General features: G+C 44.8%; 1 protein-coding gene across 1 annotated transcript in view; it reads right to left on the reverse strand.

The window, feature by feature from the left end:
- The window catches only part of PROX1 (prospero homeobox 1), a 44,499-nt gene that overhangs the window by 11,710 nt on the left and 14,092 nt on the right, over positions 1-18,697 (reverse strand). The window contains exon 3 of the mRNA XM_036852399.1: positions 18,193-18,387. Coding sequence (XP_036708294.1) covers positions 18,193-18,387 — 195 coding nt within the window. The remainder of the gene's footprint in view (positions 1-18,192; positions 18,388-18,697) is intronic.

Below are 18,697 nucleotides of genomic sequence, written 5' to 3' on the forward strand. Positions count from 1 at the left end.
CAAACATCAAGATCCTAGGAAAGGAGACAAAGTTGAAGTACTTTCCCGAGCATTCATTCACCCTAGTGTGCACGTGATTCCTCTAAACAAACTCTCCCATCCCTGATGTTTGTTAAGTAAATATTGATCAAGGAGAGACATATCTCCTGACGGCAGTGGCACAAGCTGGGGACTTAGACTGCAGACAGAGTGGACTTAAATGGATAAACTCAGATGCTTTAGTAACTCCTCATTGAGATTATCAGACAAAAAGGGAAGAACAGATACGTTATTGCTGTTCCTCTCCACTGTCTCACTCTCACTGAATTCTCCTGCCAGAGGTGGAAGAGGGGAATCGCGGACCTATGAAAGATGGTGGCAAGATGCTGTGACTACGGGGTCTCCCTTAGCAGTCACACACGCATTTATCCTGTGTGTACAGCCGCAGACTAGCTGGCCCTTCAGAAGGGCAGAAAGGGTGCAGGGAATGGTGAGATTGTGTTCCAATGCCCTCTCATTATGGGGAAGGATTGGATGGGAAAACAAGCACGAATGTGCTTTGCAAAGAGTAAAACAGTATCCAAATGTAAGGTGGTGGTTAGAACCTTAAGGAGGAGTCCATCCACTTCCTAGGAGCCATTTCACTGTGATTATTAAGGGTATGCAAAGCAGTGTCTTGAGAGATGCTTTGAGGTGGTTCATGTGGCTGATTTTATTGGCCGAGTCAACACATTGAGAAAAGTTGCTTTGTGTTGCCCAAGTTTTATTTCAGTCATTTCATGATTGTGACTAGAATCCTGTCAGGGGCTGAACGGCCACATAAGCTTCCCTGGAAAGGCCAATTTTAAAATCAACTCCAGAGACTAGGTTTTGTGTATTAGGCACTGAGCACCACAGTCAAAGAGCAAGGTGTTGTATTTAAGAGTTCCTACCAAATGGCTACATGGCGTTTAAATTTTAATAGGATGCTCGCACCTCTGTTTCAAAGGACTGGAATTATTCAGGGAGCATCGGCTACAAAACTGCTTGCATACGCTACACTGAATGAGGCCGAGGAAGATTCTGCGGCCACAACTGGGCTTCAGACTAAAGTCTCTTTGACTCTGATGCTCCAGGTGGTTTCAGCTTTCAGGGACCTTACGGGATTAGGTTAGCGTGATGCCCACACAACTTTAGGCCTATGAGTGGGCTCACCTCCTACTTACGTGTTTTGCTACTTAAATATGTGAAGGCTAAATGCTTATAGGAAGTGGCTAGAGTTCAAGGCTATCCTTAAAACAAAACAACGAAAAAAGAACCCCCCCCCCACCATGTTTCCTCCGTCTAAGCAAAGGAACACATGGCAGTAACAGTCTGTATCATTTTTTTTTTGTAAACCTTCAAAAGAACAATGTTCTGTTGAGCAAAATTCAGTAGCATTCTGTAAACATTAATTTAAGGAAATCAATAGACTCAGTGAACTAAAGCCATATTGCAAGATAAACTGGCCAGAGTGCCACTTTGTCAAATAGATTTTCGTTTTCTCGGCCTGATAAAGACAGTTTCAAAACGGGGCAAACGTGTTGCAACCAAGGTTTGAAAAGTATGTGGCCTTCAAACAGCCTGCTCATTCTTCCTACAAAGCTGGATAAACATACTTTAAAAATGATAAGATAGTTTAGAATTGATCTGGCTTTCAAATTTTACATAGGGTAGATTTCTTGGTTGTCTCACAGGAAAAGAGAAAAACAAAATAATGCGCGCGTTCAGAATAGAAAATAAATGTACTTGGGAGAAGGGGTTAAATTGTCTTGAGAAAACGAGCTCTGGGGGCAGTGTCAGTTGATGCTTGACTTTAAAAAAAGAAAGGAAGAAAGAAATCTTTATTCATGCTGACCTGATGGGCAACAGGCTTTCTTGCCAAAATCCAAAAGCCAAACTCTCTAGTGGGTTTGGGATCAGAGGTTTCAGCTGGTGCAAGCCGCTCCGTTCTGGGAGTACCATGCAATGTCATGTTAATATGCAAGGGAGGGGCTGGGGGCGGGGAGGCCAACCTGGGGAAGGGCCGGGGAAGGACCCTGAGTGAGCGAGATCCACGCAACAGCCTCAAGGTTTCTCTCAGCCAGCCTGCAAGAACTGCAGGGATAATTAGGAAAAGTGGCAAAAGGAAAGCCTGTCTCTTGTCTGTGGCCACAGCAGGGGCCTGCACTGAGCTTGTGGGAATACACTTCCAAGTGAAATTGCCCGCCATCCCCTGATGCCACACCAGCTCTTATAAATGCCGGCAAAGTGGCGCCCGGCTAGGACATGGTGCAAACAGTCCGTTGGAGGGAATGTAATAAAAAGAACGAATAGTCACATGGGAACTGCAAGGAGGGAGTTAAGGATCTACCTTGACTCGACAGTGGAACGCCATGGAAAAGGATGCCAGGCAGTGGACTCTGGTCTGCGGTGTGGCCGTATGGGCCTGGCCATCACCCCTCACACGGACTTCCCTCAACAGCACGAAGGAAGGGCCAAGGCTGCCCTGAGGAGTTTCTTTGTTTCCTCATCTGAATTTGCATCTTTTACCTTTTAAGAGTGGGTATTCACAAAATACAGAATTCACAATAAAATTCCTATACCTTTCAGATGTTGATAACATACACATTGATAAAATGTGCTGGGATTGAGCATTTTGAAAAATTGTGACTTTAGGTAATAAAAAAGACTGTCTTCACATTGATGCTACCTGTTAATAATTTGTGTATACATTTTAAACTGTGTAAACATTCCATTGGCAGCTTTGCCTATAGATACCAAGATAAATAAAACCATCTCTCCCACAGCCCCAGAAAAGGAAGTACTAGCTTGCTGGGAATGGAATGACGAATGTCTTTATAATAAACTCTATGAGGCTGTCAAAATTATTTTGTGCCGCTGAAATCTGGTTCACCAAATATACCTAAAGCGGCTAGTTTGTTTGCTCATGCTTGTCTTGGTGTTGTATGTATTAGGAAATACAATAGTTGTCGTGTTATTTGTTGTAATGAGTTAAATTTTCCTTCTCTCCCAAACACGTCTTAACACATGACTCCAAGTTTAAATGAGCATCAATCAAAATAAAACAAAAACAAAACCATAGAAAAGGCATCAAAAACTAAAATCTAATATTTTCTCCCATCCTTCCACCCCCGAGAGACTATAAAGATACTCTCCCATCTTAAAAACAAGGGTGAGGGCTTCCCTGGTGGCGCAGTGGTTGAGAATCCGCCTGCCAATGCAGGGGACACGGGTTCGAGCCCTGGTCTGGGAAGATCCCACATGCCGCGGAGCAACTGGGCCTGTGAGCCACAACTACTGAGCCTGTGCGTCTGGAGCCCGTGCTCCGCAACAAGAGAGGCCGCGATAATGAGAGGCCCACGCACCGCGATGAAGAGTGGCCCCCGCTTGCCGCAACTAGAGAAGGCCCTCGCACAGAAACGAAGACCCAACACAGCCAAAAATAAATAAATAAAAACAGCAAAAAAAACAAGGGTGAGCTCTCTGCTGGAATGACACATCTGGTAGGCTGTTCGGATAAGATCTGGACCGAGACTACTGCATCAAAGAAGCATAGTTTTGGAACTTCAGTACTAGAAAGGATCTCAGAGAGTTCATGTTCTACCAAAGAGAGAAAAAGCCTCAGCCAGGGGTCGGCAAACTTTTTCTATAAAGGGCTGGACAGTAAATACATAGGCTTTGTGGACTACATTTGGTCTCTGTTGCATATTCTTCTTTTTCACAATGCTTTACAAATATAAAAACCCTTCTTAGCAAGGGTCATAAAAAACAGATTCAGTGCCAGACCTGGCCTGTAGGCCAGAGTGTGCCAAACCCTGCTCTCAGCCAAACTTAAGAGCTAACCACTTTTCTGAAGGCCTAATGCTCTTTCATTCTTCTCTAATCCTGTGTCCCTCACTGGGTCAGCACACTAGTTGTTCTTGCAAGGGTAGCTGGGATCAACATACCCGAATTCAACCTACATTGTCACGCCACTCCTCAGATGCGTGTAAGGCTGGCCGTGTCTACAGGAATAGTTAATGGACCACACAGAGAGATGCGAAGAGCCAGGTGGACCTCAGTCTTGCCCTGCTTTGACAGGGAGCTTTTCGTTAGGAGCTTTCCTGCCAGCAAATATTCAAACGAACTACACGGAGGAATCTATCCCTCCTTCGTGACACAGGTAATGAATCGGCTTCGATGGAAAAATAAGCAGTATACCAGTCACTCTGCAGCCTTAACTAACTTCCCTTCAAGTCAACCCCATGAATTATGTGCCAACCGCGTCTGAGTTCAAGACAGGCTGATAGTGCTTGAAGTTTAACTTTTGCTACCATTACTGGGTGAGGCAGTAGGATAAATAGGGCCAAGCTTGCTGCCCTTCTTGGATGGGAGATTATTCAAAAACAACATGGCATCAACTCTCCAATATTGCATGAAGGAAGCTGGGGCACAGATAATCCACAGTTACTCCTGTTTCGTTGGAGAATGCATTACGTGATTGTTTTCTGCAGGGGTTTACCTTCATAATCAAGCTTTGCCCAGGCTAACATCAAAACTAGTCTGTGTGCCCTTTATTCATGTGGATGGAGCAATGTGAGTGAGAAGCCTAGGGAGAAATTGCTAGGAAGTGGGGTTGAGGCAGGACAATGAGAATAGCATTGCTCAGAGTAAGCACCAAAGAAGGCACTGGGAGATACGGATGTTAAATAAACAGAGCTTCGGAGAACACCAGGTCACGGGAGACACCGCCTCTCTGCTGACAACAGCTGATGCATCCCCAATAAAATCTGGGTTGTTTTGGGAAGGGACTGGGATGAAAGGCAAAAAAGTCAGAAAAATTCTGCTTTGTGTTCTAGGGAACTCTATGGGTTTCTCCTCCAGGATTACCCTTTGCAAAACTAAGCATGAGCCGTATTTCAAAAGCAACCTAAGAGTTTTGTGAAGGGCTTTGACATTCCTTTTTCAAGAAAGGTAAATATCTTGGAAAGTCAGAGAAACAGATTCCAGAAGGGCCCCGGGAGCCTTTGGAAGTCCTCTCGAACACCTCATGGGTCCTACCGACACCTCATGGGTCTTGAGGTAATGTTTGCGGTGGGAAGACTTAGGATGCTGTTGAGACCTGGGACTGGCCCTGCTGAAAGGCAGGGTCAGGAGTCTACATACAAATTATTTTGTACACCTTCAGGTCATTTAAGATGATAAATCTTTGGGAATTCCCTGGCAGTCCAGTGGTTAGGACTCCACGCTTTCGCTGCTGAGGGCATGGGTTCAATCCCTGGTTGGGGAACTAAGATCCCACAAGCTGCGCAGCACAGCCAAAAAAAAAAAAAAAAGATGATAAATCTTTGAAAAATACTCTCTGTATTAAAGGAAGTACAGTGGCCTTGAAAGCATAGCTGACTTCTGCTTTTGATCATGCCTCTGCCTTCACCCCTACTCAAACCCCCATATCTGTTCTTAGTGAATATATTACCTTTTACTAAAAGTCATTTTTAGTACCAGATTTTATTTTCCACCGTTAAGGTCGCCTTAAAAAAAAAACAGAGGTTGGGTACAATTACCGTAAGAAAGATAGAAAAAACATATCCAAGTGACCTGTGTGAGGATTTGATACCTCCCAAACACAAACTTGTACATACAAAATCCCAGCGGAAAAGGCATTCCTGATTGATTACTATCATTTGGGACGTGCTTAAAGGGAAGGGTGATGTTGCTTTTACAAAAACTACCAACCAAGCCTAGTAGTGATGGTAGTTATACCATCTAAAACAATGAGTTCTGTCTCGAAAGAGGGGAGATGTTGTATAGTCTACAGAAGTTAATACGTGTTACACAGGCCGATTGCCTGGGCTGAGTTGTGGCCTCGGTGGAATGTGTGTGGGGACAGGTATACAGGCTCTCTGTTAGTTTGTTCAGGTCCATATCGTCTCCTAGAAAACCCACAGGCATGAGGGCTTCTCGGATGAATGACCTCACTGTTTGGCTGCCCTAGCCACCACAACAAAGTGAGCAGCAAATATAATGCCAATAAATTGTCTATGAATTTGAAAAATTCGCCTCTATAATCCCAGCAAGGGAGTTGCCACATCTCCAAGGGCACTGTTAAAAGATCTGCAAAGAGGGCCATGGGAGAACACTAAACTGGGCACCCTGGAGATTTTTACTGAGATAATTAAGCCACAGCAGCACCCCAAGGGTGGAAGTGGTTCCACCTGGTTGCCATCTGTATTCCCAGGGTCTCCACAGTCACTGCTTAAAGCTTTGCATCCTGCACAGGACTTATGTAGAGAAGGCAGAATGTCTTCTGTTCTAGAATCGCAGAATTTCAGAGCTAGAACAAAGCTCTGTCTTGAATCTTATCACTTTACAGGTGAACAAAGTGGAGCCCACAGAGGCAGGTGTTGCCAGGGGCAGACCCTCCAATCTGGGGCTCCTTCCACACTACCCTGTCATCTCGTGGCTGCCCTTCTCACCTGGAACCCATGACTCCATAAGCCCGGAGCTGTTCCGGGCTGCTGTCATCTTTATAGCCAACCCTGGGGCAGGAGGAATCACTTTCTCTTTTCAAAACCAGTTTTGCACTGACTCTTTGTCCCAATTCTAACGGGAGCTCTCTGTTTGCTCTTCTGTTTGTTTGTTTTCCTGTTTAGGGTCAGCAGGAAATGATGCAAGAGTTGGATTACTGACAGTGGCGACAAGGTAACTTTTCTTTGGCTTGACAAATGAATGAAAGCAAATGCTTATATAGCGCTGACTTTGTGCTAACATATTCATGGGCATTCATTTAATTCTCACAACAACTCTGTGAGGTAGGCACTATCATTTCCCCCATTTTACAGATGAGGACACTGAGGCAGGCACAGAGAGGGTAAGACACTTGCCAAGGTTTCACTGCTAGAAAGTGTCAGCGCTGGGATTTGATCCCAGGGACTGGTTCCAGAAACCATGCTCTTAAGTTCTACACTATTATTAGTCCAGGACCACTGACATTGGAAAGACTCCCCCAAAGGAAGTCCCTTTTAAGATCTCAAGGTGACGTTTTTATATAAAATTATACCTACTTGTAAGTGAACATTTTGTTTCCTGCTTGAGAATAATACAGAGATCAGAGCTTTCTTGCCTTAGTTGTCATTTTTATAGACTCAAGCCCAAGGCTAAGGCTGTGTCTTCATGATGTCAAACACTCCAATACGTTATCTACAAAAACACTGAAAACATCTGCACAGCAGGGTGGATCTGTGCAATTTTTATTTGGCTGGATATGTTCCGTAGACACAATCAGATTTGCAAGAATACTTGCCAAGGGTCTCATAAATTGGTCTCACAGGATCATTTTAACCAGTAAGTGCTACTGAGATGCTAGTCAAGAAATCAAGCTTCTGAGGATGAACTTTGGGGGCAATCAAAAAAGTCGCATTGGAGGTGTATGTGAGGTATAAAACCCGTGATGTGGCCGCCCACTGGAATTCTGCCCTGTTGTCCTGTAATTGTAACTGTCCCTCAGGAAAACATGGTCCTGCCGGAAGAGCATTACAGAAGGGCTGCTAAAATGATCAAGCACAGCCCACTTACTGTATGAGATTAGACTTTTAAAAAGGATTAGAGCTCCTCAATCTGGAGAGATGAAGATTAAGAGGGAGTAATGATCGAAGTCTATAAAATCAGAGAGGAAATGGAGAATATGGCCCCAGCCCTGTTCACAAATCCCAGGATATTCTAACAAGGGATATCCCTTTGGAGTTCCAGGGAAATCACTTTAACAGCCATACAAAGAAGATACGATTTTCACAGCAGGTAAGAAATTTAGAGAATTACTACCTTGAGCAGTGGTGTATTCTGAGAGTGGAGTTACATTCTTAAAAAGGTTTAAATAAACCCAGGGGTGATAAAACCATAATGATCTAAAAATGGCAGGTTAGGAATGTTCTGGGGACATCCTGAGTCTTTTGAAAATGATGCAGTCAGTGACAGGTACCCGCCTCTCTCTACGTGCTCCCTGCCCAGGGCTGGCGGCCTACTGATCTGGTCACCTCTGTCCTCACTTTGTTACCTGGCTTGTTCCTAATATTCAGAACAGGGGTCAGTGACTGGTAAGCTCAGAAACCTAGTACAAAACAGCAACTCGGGCTTCCCTGGTGGCGCAGTGGTTGAGAGTCTGCCTGCCAATGCAGGGGACACGGGTTCGAGCCCTGGTCCGGGAAGATCCCACGTACCGCGGAGCAACCGGGCCCGTGAGCCACAACTACCGAGCCTGCGCGTCTGGAGCCCGTGCTCCGCAACAGGAGAGGCCGCGATGGTGAGAGGCCCGCGCACCGCGATGAAGAGTGGCCCCCGCTCGCCGCAACTAGAGAAAGCCCTCGCACAGAGACGAAGACCCAACACAGCCAAAAATAAATATAAAAATAAATAAATAAATAAAAAAGATTACTATTGAAAAAAAAAAAACAAAAAAAACCCAGCAACTCATTCCTCGGAGGGGGTTTTCTTTAATCCTTGCCAGGGTCTTTGTCCTAGGATTCCGAATTAGAATTCAGGACAATGATCTGACCATGCCTCCCATAAAAATATGAACTTACTCCTTTCAGTAGACCTTAAAATTAAAATCTACATTTTACTCAAACAGAGGGACATTGGAAACATCTTATGTTGCAGTGGTGGGGGGATGGAACTGGTTAAACTCTCTATTGGAGAAGCTGCTAACACAGATCAATTAATTCACATTTAAGGGGAAATTAAACATACCGATTATGTAGTACCCATCACAGCCCAAGATATTAAGCTCTAAAATTTACTGCAGTTAATGTAGAAATCAGCACACCTTAACAAAAGCTGTGGCTCCGTCAAATATATAGAATAAAACTTGAGAGAAATGTTTTAGCTCGTTTCCAAAACAGCCACGTGTTCGTCACTTTCAATATCTAATAATAGGTCATTGTTGGGGAGCCAAAGGCAGCCAAAAATAAATAAATTAAAAAAAAAAAAAAGGTTATGACAGCAGGAGGAGGGAGCAGGGGATTTTGGGAGGGGGTAGAGTGCAGACGAAGATTCCATGCAGAGAAAAAGAACCTTCAGATGACTATAACATGCTCAGCGAGGCATGAAGAATATTTTCTGTACTCACATTTTAGACTGCTTGCTGAAGATTGGTAATACGTGGCAATGTGCAGAAGGAAATAAAAGAGCCAAGGAGAGGGAAGGGGCTGCGGGAGAAAGGCATCCATCTCCAAGCAATGTCTAATAACTCCTCATTCTAACCCTAAGTACCATTGTAAGTTGGGAGCAATCCCGTGGTATCTTTTCAAACTGCAAGTTTGAAAACGTTAGTCCTCACGTTGGGGAGATATTCAGAATCACTTTTCGTTTGGGGAGGAGAAAAGTAGGAAGGTGGGAAGGGGTGAGGATGGGTTAAGGGGTAAAGAGTCGCCTTGTTTCGCGTCGTACACTTTCAAGGGCTCTGGGCAAAAACACTGGGACATCTGGAGTTCAGAAGTCGAGGAAAATGGGGAAGAACCAGGAAGATGAATACGCGATCATCAGCTACACAAAAGAATGGAGCAGAAAGAAGCCTGGATTTGGGCACTCGCGTCTGGCAAGGAGGCCGCCAGCAGGGCTAATGAAGCATTTGTGGTGCAGGACGATTGCCAGCGCAACAAAGAAGATGTGCTTGGGCTCTGCAGATGTGCCAGGGCCCCCAGAGCAAAATAATGACATAATCACCATCAGTGTCACAGACCAGACTGTACACAAGGTGACAGGGGAGCAGGGGGGCTGTAATACACACACGGGGAGGACTCGCCGGGGCCCATGGCGTCTGCGCCCTGAGGCCTGGGATGCAGGCAGGACTACCTGCCTACCTCTCTCTAGCTGTATCTCGCATCCTAAGGTGAGGCTTGTTCCCCATCATTGGTGGCTGTGTTTTATCCAATCCCAGCTACTCCTGAAGAGGCCACAGAAATCTGAAAAGCTTACGAGAGATTCAGACTGGTTGGAAAAGGCTGGAAAAAGAGAAGGAAGGGGAGAAACGGAAGGAAAGAGTTTTGAGTCAAACTCCCTGTGATTCTGCTAAGTTCTGTGCTCCAACTTCCACGAGCCCGACCCTAGCCATACAACCCGAGGGACAAACATTAGCATGAGTGTCAAGGTTTCCTGCTGCAAAGAAAATGCAAGAAATATTTGGGGGCGCCTGGGAGGGAGGATCACACAGTAGCAATAAATGGTCCACCTCAAAGCGAGCACGAAAACAACAGGAAGGCAGGAGGGAGCTGCCCCTGCCCATTTTAAACAAGGTCTCTCAGCTGGCCTCGGCACCTGCCCTGGCTCCGGCTTCGTAAGGTGGGTGTGTTAGTACAGCTGTCTGGCTTTTAAGTGACTTTTGTCAGTTTGAAAGTGAAAAGTCTGTTTGAGGAGCTGAAAGAACAATAGCCCAGAGGCCGGAAGAAGGGCTGGCAACACAAAGGACTTAGACTACACTACTGTCCCTTTTCATTGCTTCTAATGAAAGATTCATAAGAATAACTTTAATTTTTTATGATCCCCTTTTTGGTATGACTCTATTCGTTGTGTCAACTTCCAGATCTAGGTTCTCTTTAAATAGCAAAGGGTCTGTGGTGAAAGTGTCTTCAAAGAGCAACAGGGACAGAATAGATTCTGGCCATCCTGTAGGCCCCTTTCTCCAGAAGACGCTGCTCTCAGGGACACAGAAATGCTCTTTAAATACGGTTTCCTTCTGCCTTGAGGTCTCCGTGAACACTGCAGGGAAGCGATCTTAAACCTCTCTAACGTGCTAGTTCAACTGCTCCTAGGAAGAACGATTCTATTTGTTTTCTTGGCTTCACTCTATTTAACAGGAACAGTGGTATAATCATCATTAATCGCTCTCTTTTCCCTTTAGTTTTCAAATAGCTGTCTCCATAGTGCATCTTTATTTGGTATCTCAGCCAAAAGGGCAGGGGTGGGGGGGGGGGGCGGCGGGGAACAGGTTGTATTTGTTTTATGTCCTGTTACCAAATAGCACTGAAGACTGGCTTGAGGCAATCGTTGAAGGTGAAACAATATTTTAAAACGAGGATGATCTACTTTCAAGAACCAAAGTCCTACGCTTCATCAAAAGAATGTTTGCAAAAACACTCATTCTGGCAAATGTACACTGAAGTGGTTAAGAGAAGTGAGTGCATGATCATTTCATTTTCTGCCCTATGGCTGAAAAAGAACCAAACAGTTAAAAGTGCCATAAAATCCTGGGGGCGGGGCTGGGGTGGGATGGGGTGAGGAAATGTGATTTAAAATGTTATCTGCCACGTGAAAAGGGATCACCAACTTTTGAACAAGCCTGGGGTTCGCTCAATGAGTTTGTTTAATCTAGGCGAAATAAACAGGCTGCTTTTCAAAAGGTGGTTAGACCTGCAGACATTTAATCCAGGATGGGCCGAACACAATGATACCGACCCACTGAAAGCTCCAACCACCACCGGCGGCTCTCAGCAGAGGATGGGCTCCCTTTCTCCTATTGATAACCCTTTGTGGGGCACAGAGAAAGAGGCGAGGCGAGGAGAACTGAACGTCAGACAATGGCCATCATGCCACACACTGTCTCTGAACTTTCCTCGTCTCTGAAGGACAATTAATTATGAAGGCCTTAGGGGTAGGTCGAAGCAAGGGAAAAACCCAATGCTGTCCCAGCAGTGGCCACGGCTGCCACCTCTGTGTTTGCTAAATGGCTTTGCCTGTTGGGGTACAGCCACCAAGAGAGCCAATAGATCACTGGGCGGGGGGAGGTGTGGGAGGAAAGCAAAAGATTTTTTTGTGTGTGCGCCTGCCCTTGTATAATTCTATTCTCACTGTGAACTCATCCATACACAAAACACAAGGACAATTTTTTTTTTTTTTTTAAAGAGAGAAAAGCCACAGGGTAGGTTGCAGCAGAAACGGCCTCTCAGTGGTGTGTTAAAAAGGATGGTCTTTTCACCAAATCATTTCACAGAGGCAAAACAGACAAACACAAAGAGTTGAGACTTTTTCTCTGACATTAAATGGAGTAACTGATAAGGTCAGACATATGATACCTAAAGACATGAATCTGTGAACTCTTGAAGTCAAAGGGCCTCTCTGTGCCGAGGAACAATCTTTCAAAGGAAATAGATCATAGAACTCCACTGAATCTGCTTTAAACTTTATGAAGCAGGAGGAGAAAAAGCTCTAAGTAGGGAAGCTTGACAGAAGAGCCTTGAACTATTTTCTGAAGGAAAGATGAGACCCTCCCTAGGCTGCCACAAAACATCTTTTTTTTTTTTTTTTTCTAAAGGCTCCTCTGAACTTTGATACCAAGACACTGCCATTGAAAGCTGTATAATTATGTGCTATAGCCACTGTAGAAAATGCTTTGTTCCCCCCAACAAAGGACAATAAGCAAAGTAAAGCGACATTACACTGTATCTTTTTCTTTAAGAATGTTGAGAAAGGTCATGGAATGCTATAACTAATAAAGCTGTTGAGTAAGGAGGTTTTAACGTTGATCTTACTGTGCCTGAATGTAACCCAATGACAAAAAAGACACAGGGCGCTAAAAAATGCAATGACATTACCAAATAGATGATAAATCAATGGGCCTGCTTCATTATACTGATCAACACCTTGAATCCCAAATGGACAGCGGTGCAAAAATGAAGCTTCAGGCATGCCTGTGCCTGAGGGCACCCTGTGCCCTCCCCCACCCCTGCCAACCCCCCCTTTCCCCACCCAGCCTGGCGTCTTTACTGCTCCCTCCTTCAAATTTCAGGCAATCATTCTGTACAAGGAATATGTTCCCAGACAGCCATGTGTGTACATATATTTAGAGAACATTCATTTAGTCTCTTAAAAGATCAATTTGGCTTGTCAACGGGGGGACTGACAGGGAAAGAAATGGTAAAGGTTTCTTTTCCTCCTCGCCACCCACCAAGAGTGTGTCGTGTGATCGTTTAAATGGCACCTCGGCTTTGAGGCCAAAAGACTGCCAGAGCAGTAAAAGGGTTTCCCTCCTGTGCCAGTTTTCCAAATGATCACTCATATTTAAGTATCTATTTGGAGCCGAGGGAAGCGCTCCCTAAATCCACCTGTCCTCATTTTTCTTTAAAGAGGTGACAGGGCGAATGAAAGACTTCCAAATATATTAAATCTTCTTAAACGCGCGTCCTGTGGAAAGCGGGAGTGGGCTGGGCACGGGGGTGAGCCTGGTGGAGGAAGTAGATGCACTATATGTGTTTAAGTGTCATGTGTTTGGGTGCGTGTGTGTGTGGGGGGATGTGAGGAGTGCTGCCTTTTCATTTTCTCGTTCTAAGAGGAGAGTGAGAAGACACAGAGAGAGGCCTGCAGAAGTACCCTTCTTACCTGTCATGTGACACCTAGAGAAAAGTCAAACCACAGGCTCCACGATGGAGCGTCTGCCCCGTGAGTTATTAGTATCTTAGGAAATGACATTTACAAGCCCGCTAATCAATGAATCAAGTTCTCTGTTCTATTTGTTTCTAAGCCTTCCATCCAAAACCCTGGGTCTTTATGGAAGGCAAGGGAAGTTAGTCACTCCTCCTGCGAGTTTGGACCCTGCCCGAGGTTAACTGGCTAGCCACTAATGGCCCACGGGGGACGCCTGGTTGACCATGGCGGGGGAAGAGCTAGCTCATGGGAATGGAGAAGGAGAAGGAGTGTTCAGGGCAGTCTTGGAAATTGATCGTGAGCCTTGCCTTCTTTCCTGCCCCAGTTGTGAGGGAAACAAGAAAAGCAATACAGTCCAAGGCACATGCCCCTACGGTCAGAAGGATCAGCCCAGATGAAGGTGCCTGCTACATTCTCTCCCCAACCTCCACGCAGGCCAGCCCAGACCCCAATCTCTGGGTCATCCTGCCTTTCTCAGCGGCCAGCCTACCTCAGTCAACCTAGGGTAGTGGTCTTCCGGCTCCATGAGCAGTGCGTTTAACCTTTGTGACTTACACAGATCGGTTGCCTTAGTCGAGTTCTCTGCAAAAACGTGTAAACCTGCCTTGGAAACTGACAGCACGCATTGCCTTCTTTCCTTGCCACAGTTGTGAGGGAAACAGAAATAATAAAATTCAACTCCTATGCCCCTGAAGTCAGAAGTATCAGTGTGATTTAAAAACTGGGAAGGAATCCCAAACCTCCTTTCCCTCTCTATAAAAATCAATTTTGGAAGCTCTTCAAAATGAAGTGAGAATGAAGCATGGAAATATATACCATAACACCTGGAACGACAAATTTATTGTTACCATTCTCATTTAACGTGAGAAGCGGGAGTTAAAAATGCGGCCTGTCGCTGAACGTGCCTCTCTGAACACCTTCACGGACTCGTGTTGGGAGGGAGATGCCCGACCCCTGTCCTGTAGCCAACTTTCTTCCCTTGAGCACAAGCTGAAAGCGTGGTTCATCCCCCCCTACCCGCCCCCTTCAGTGTCTTCTTCCACATCCCCTGGGTCTTCTCAAGCTCTCACCACCCCAAGTCTGAATGCCGTGCCAAGAATCTTGGCAATTGTGTAAACTGATACAAAAGGCAGAACAGGCTCTCCTGTCACTTAGAAGGTTCTGACTCATACAAGCCAGGAAATGCGCAGGGTCTAGAAGAGCAGGGAGATGCAAGCCACTCCCTCTGCACTAGTGATAAACCTTCCCCATCTGCTTTATTTTCCCGCAGGCCAGGGGTCAGCAGCCACTCCAGCCTTGAGAGCCATCAGCAGCAGGGGCTGGAGGGGGGTGGTGCTTAGCAGTGACAGAGGTGCCACCAGCAAGCTTATGACAGAGGCAGAGATGGAGCAGAAAGCTGAGAAAAGACAAGGGTAGGAGGAGGGAAAGAAGGAAGGAGAAGGTAGCAAAGGACAGAAAAGCGTTAGCCTCACCCTCGCTCTCTCTCCCTGGCTCCCCTGTTCCCACCCATTTAGAACTACTTTAAAAACAGTATAAAGCTTTAGGCAAGCTGAAGTATTTCTTGTATTAATATCCATATCATTAGTACTCACATTAAATTAGTTAATATTGGTAGACCACTTAGAAGAGTGCCCAGAACATACTAAACAGTCAATAAATGTGAGCTATTTTATCATTGCTACAAACTACTGATTAACTGATTGAGAAATTTTAAAATGCAATCAAGAAGACGTTTTATTATTTGGCTAGCCAATAGTTGGTTTAATATATTCCTTTAAATTGATTGGATCTTTGGGCATCATGTAGGCATAACTTCGGTCTCTCTACTAGGCCCCATCTCTGTTTAAAAATTTAAAAATAAACCAGGTGTACAGTTCTCTACTTTGCCATCTTCTTCACTTGCTCATTTTAGGCTACAGGTTCACTTGACTTGCCCTTCAGGGGAGAAACTTAGATGCAAAAGTCAAGCAGTGCATGCAATAGCAGCTGAGGTATCAGATAGAGGTGCTGGGTCTACTTCTGGCTCAAAGCCACGGTCCACACCGGAAGAGCATCAATGATAAGATCAGTGGCTTTTTTTTTTTTTTTTTTTTTTTACAAATTTATTTATTCATTTTTGGCTGTGTTGGGTCTTTGTTGCTATGTGTGGGCTTTTTTTAGCCACAACTACTGAGCCCACGTGCCACAACTACTGAAGTCTGCGCGCCTACAGCCCCTGCTCCGCAACAACAGAAACCACCGCTATGGGAAGCCCGCGCACTGCAACGAAGAGTAGCCTCCACTCGCCGCAACTAGACCAGTGGCTTTCTAAGCATATCACTTAAGCACTGACCTCCATGCACAAAGGCACAGAAAAGAAGGATCATCTTATCTGAAGCTTTTATTAGTAAGGGCCCCAAACTGAGAGGCTAAATTAAAAACTATTTCATGATATTAGGATCATACGTGGTGGTAGGGGTGTGTATGTGCATATGTGTGGGTAAGTGGAGGGGGCAGGGCAGAATCCAGCTCCTGCTTTGTTCTCAGCACATTTCCGGAAAGAGCCTAGTTTTTACCGAAGGAGGAATAAGGCCCAGAATAGTCCAATAACTTGTCTGAAGTCACATGAGAAGTGACAAAATTGCTCCCTGGGCCCCATACTCTTTGCACTGAAGCAGTCTTAAAATAGACACTGCAGATAAAGGAGAGGTGGCCTGGCTGGAAGTGGATATGATTCACAAAGAGAGGAATATCAGATGTTAATCATATTAAAGGAGGATTTAGATGATGCTAAATGGAGCAGCTTGTTGGGTATCTCTTGATTCCAGCCATCCCCTGTTTGTGTCATTTTGGCCCTTGCGCTGAGTAGGGGATTAAAACCAACCAGGTAAGGTTTAAACGACCCTAAAAAATCCTAATGGGCATTGTCAGGGTTTGTTCTCTTGAGTATGTTCCTCACCAAAAATGCACAAACCATCCCGTGGATCTCGGGCAATTCTTTTATGAAGCTTGACGCATGCTGCCAAACAAATATTTATCATAATAAACTGTAATTAGTTCACTAGCACACCGTTGAATTCTCTTAGCTCAAAGTTGACAGCAATAGACTTATCAGAAAGGGGGTGGGGAGAAGTGAAGCTTTTAATAAGATTTCTTTAAAATGTGTAGCCATCGTCATCATGCAGGGGAAATGGGTTCGATCCCTGGTCAGGGAACTAAGATCCTGCATGCCACAAACTGTGGCCAAAAAAAAAAAAAAAAGTTTAGCCATTGTCACATTCTTCAGCTTTAGAAGAAATCTGCTAGAGTGTTCTGTCGAAACAGTAAACCAGTGCTCTATTCCGACAGAGAATTTAAAATACTGAAGCAGTAAGTACAAGAAGGATCCTCACTTTTAATGTGTTTGGCCAAAGAAAAACTTTGCTTATAACCCATTTGGCAAGAAAAATACATTGGTATTGGATAGCAAAGAGAAATTGGTGGCTTGCAATATAAACACTCCAACTTTCAAGGAAAAACCATGACTTTCCCGCTGCTAAACATCCCCATTCAGTTCTTCACAAGCCACAAAAACTGATCTGCTAAGACCACTGGGAGAAGGGTCCCCAAAGGAATGGGCAAGCAGCGGGGGGCAGTGGGGGTCAGGTCGTTATTGACAAGGCCAGACCAAGGTGGCCCTTTCTCCTTTGACACTGAGAACTTTGTGGGCATTTGGGGGTACCTATCTGCATAAGGAAAGCAAGAATATTAACATAATGTCCGCGCACGAGCAGATGTGGGGGAAAAAATTCTCCTCCTCAAGGTACTACAAGAGAAGGACCACCTTTGTCAAGCCACAGCCTGTCCATTCTCATCATCAGAGGTTCAGCCTGCAGAACCCTTCCCACATTCCCACTTCCAGCCATCATTGCCCCAGTCAGCAGGGCTCAGCAAAATGCTTTTGTGGGTACTGGGAGATTCGCTAGTGTTGTCTCATGGAAAGTCATCATGTTCAATGAAAAATGCTTGCTGAGGCACCACATCAGCCAGTAAAGAAATGCCTTACTCATAACCACACATCTCTTATTGTTGCATAGATACGGCTTTCTGGGAATCATCTATACTGCTTCATATGTGCCTGGAATATGCAGGTTGCAGACGCATACAAGTATGTATAAGACCGTATGAATGAAGAGCAGCAAGCTCGTGAAGCTGCACGTATGCAAAATGAACACACAAGGTTGTCCTCCCAAAAGAACAAAAACAGAAACAAACGAACAAAGATGTCCATGGGTCTCTTATAATAGGTACTTGGTAAATTCTCACACCATTTCTTCCAGAAAGGAAATGAATGCTGATGAAAGTTTGAAACCATGGAATCACTTCCCCATCAATCTTTCTAGACTTTTTAAGAAAACAGCTTTTGAAGCTACCACTGAACACAGCATATGTCAACTCAATCCACATGCCAGAACCTAAATGTGAAAAAGGCCTATTGGGGTAGGGACCTCTTCTCTGGAAAGGGAATCACTCTGTGTGTGTTCCTTGCTGCCGTTTCTTTGGATTCGCCAGTTCCCTCTTGTGTGGCCACATGGGTCTTCCAAGCAAGCAGCAGAGGCGGGGGATGGGAAAGGAAACGGAAGTGGGTCAGCTCCCAGGACTCTGACGGGACCCACGGGGGGCTCTTCATTGCCACTCGACCTCTTACCCTACTGGGGGATGCTTGTGTGAGATACCAAAGCAAAAAAAAAAAAAAAAAAAAGACAGATTTGGGGCATTTCTAAAGAAAATAATTTTTTTTTAAAAAAGGGAGATGACCGAAAAACAAAGATGAGTTCCTACCTCAAAGTCATTTGCTTTATTGTAGTGCATGTTCAGAGCCCTGTACAGCTCACAGTCTCTGGTTATAGACAGCTCTTCGGTACTGGTGACCCCATCGTTGATGGCTTGACGTGCATACTTCTCCATCTGAATGTAGTAAAACTCACGGAAATTGCTAAACCACTTGATGAGCTGAGAGGTAATGCATCTGTTGAACTGTTAAATTTAAATGTTGAAAAGGATAAGAACATTGCCATTTTTCTTCATTCATTCTTTAAGCATTTGAAGAATTTTTAAAGTTCCCCTCCCTTCCTTACTTGGAAAGGTATGTTTTTAATTCCACCAAAATGGTGGCAAGAGTGGCAAGAGCAATGATATACTTACGGGATATTATAAAACCGACTAACGATGGAAACTGCGTCACGACCCTCCACATCTCAAATGGAAACCTCATGTTCTAAATCTGATTTTCCTTAAGCTGAATATCTTATTTGAAACGTTGTTCTTCATCTTTCAGTAGAACAAA

The sequence above is a fragment of the Balaenoptera musculus genome, chromosome 1, assembly GCF_009873245.2.
Source record: "Balaenoptera musculus isolate JJ_BM4_2016_0621 chromosome 1, mBalMus1.pri.v3, whole genome shotgun sequence".
NCBI classification, from domain to species: Eukaryota; Metazoa; Chordata; class Mammalia; order Artiodactyla; family Balaenopteridae; genus Balaenoptera; species Balaenoptera musculus.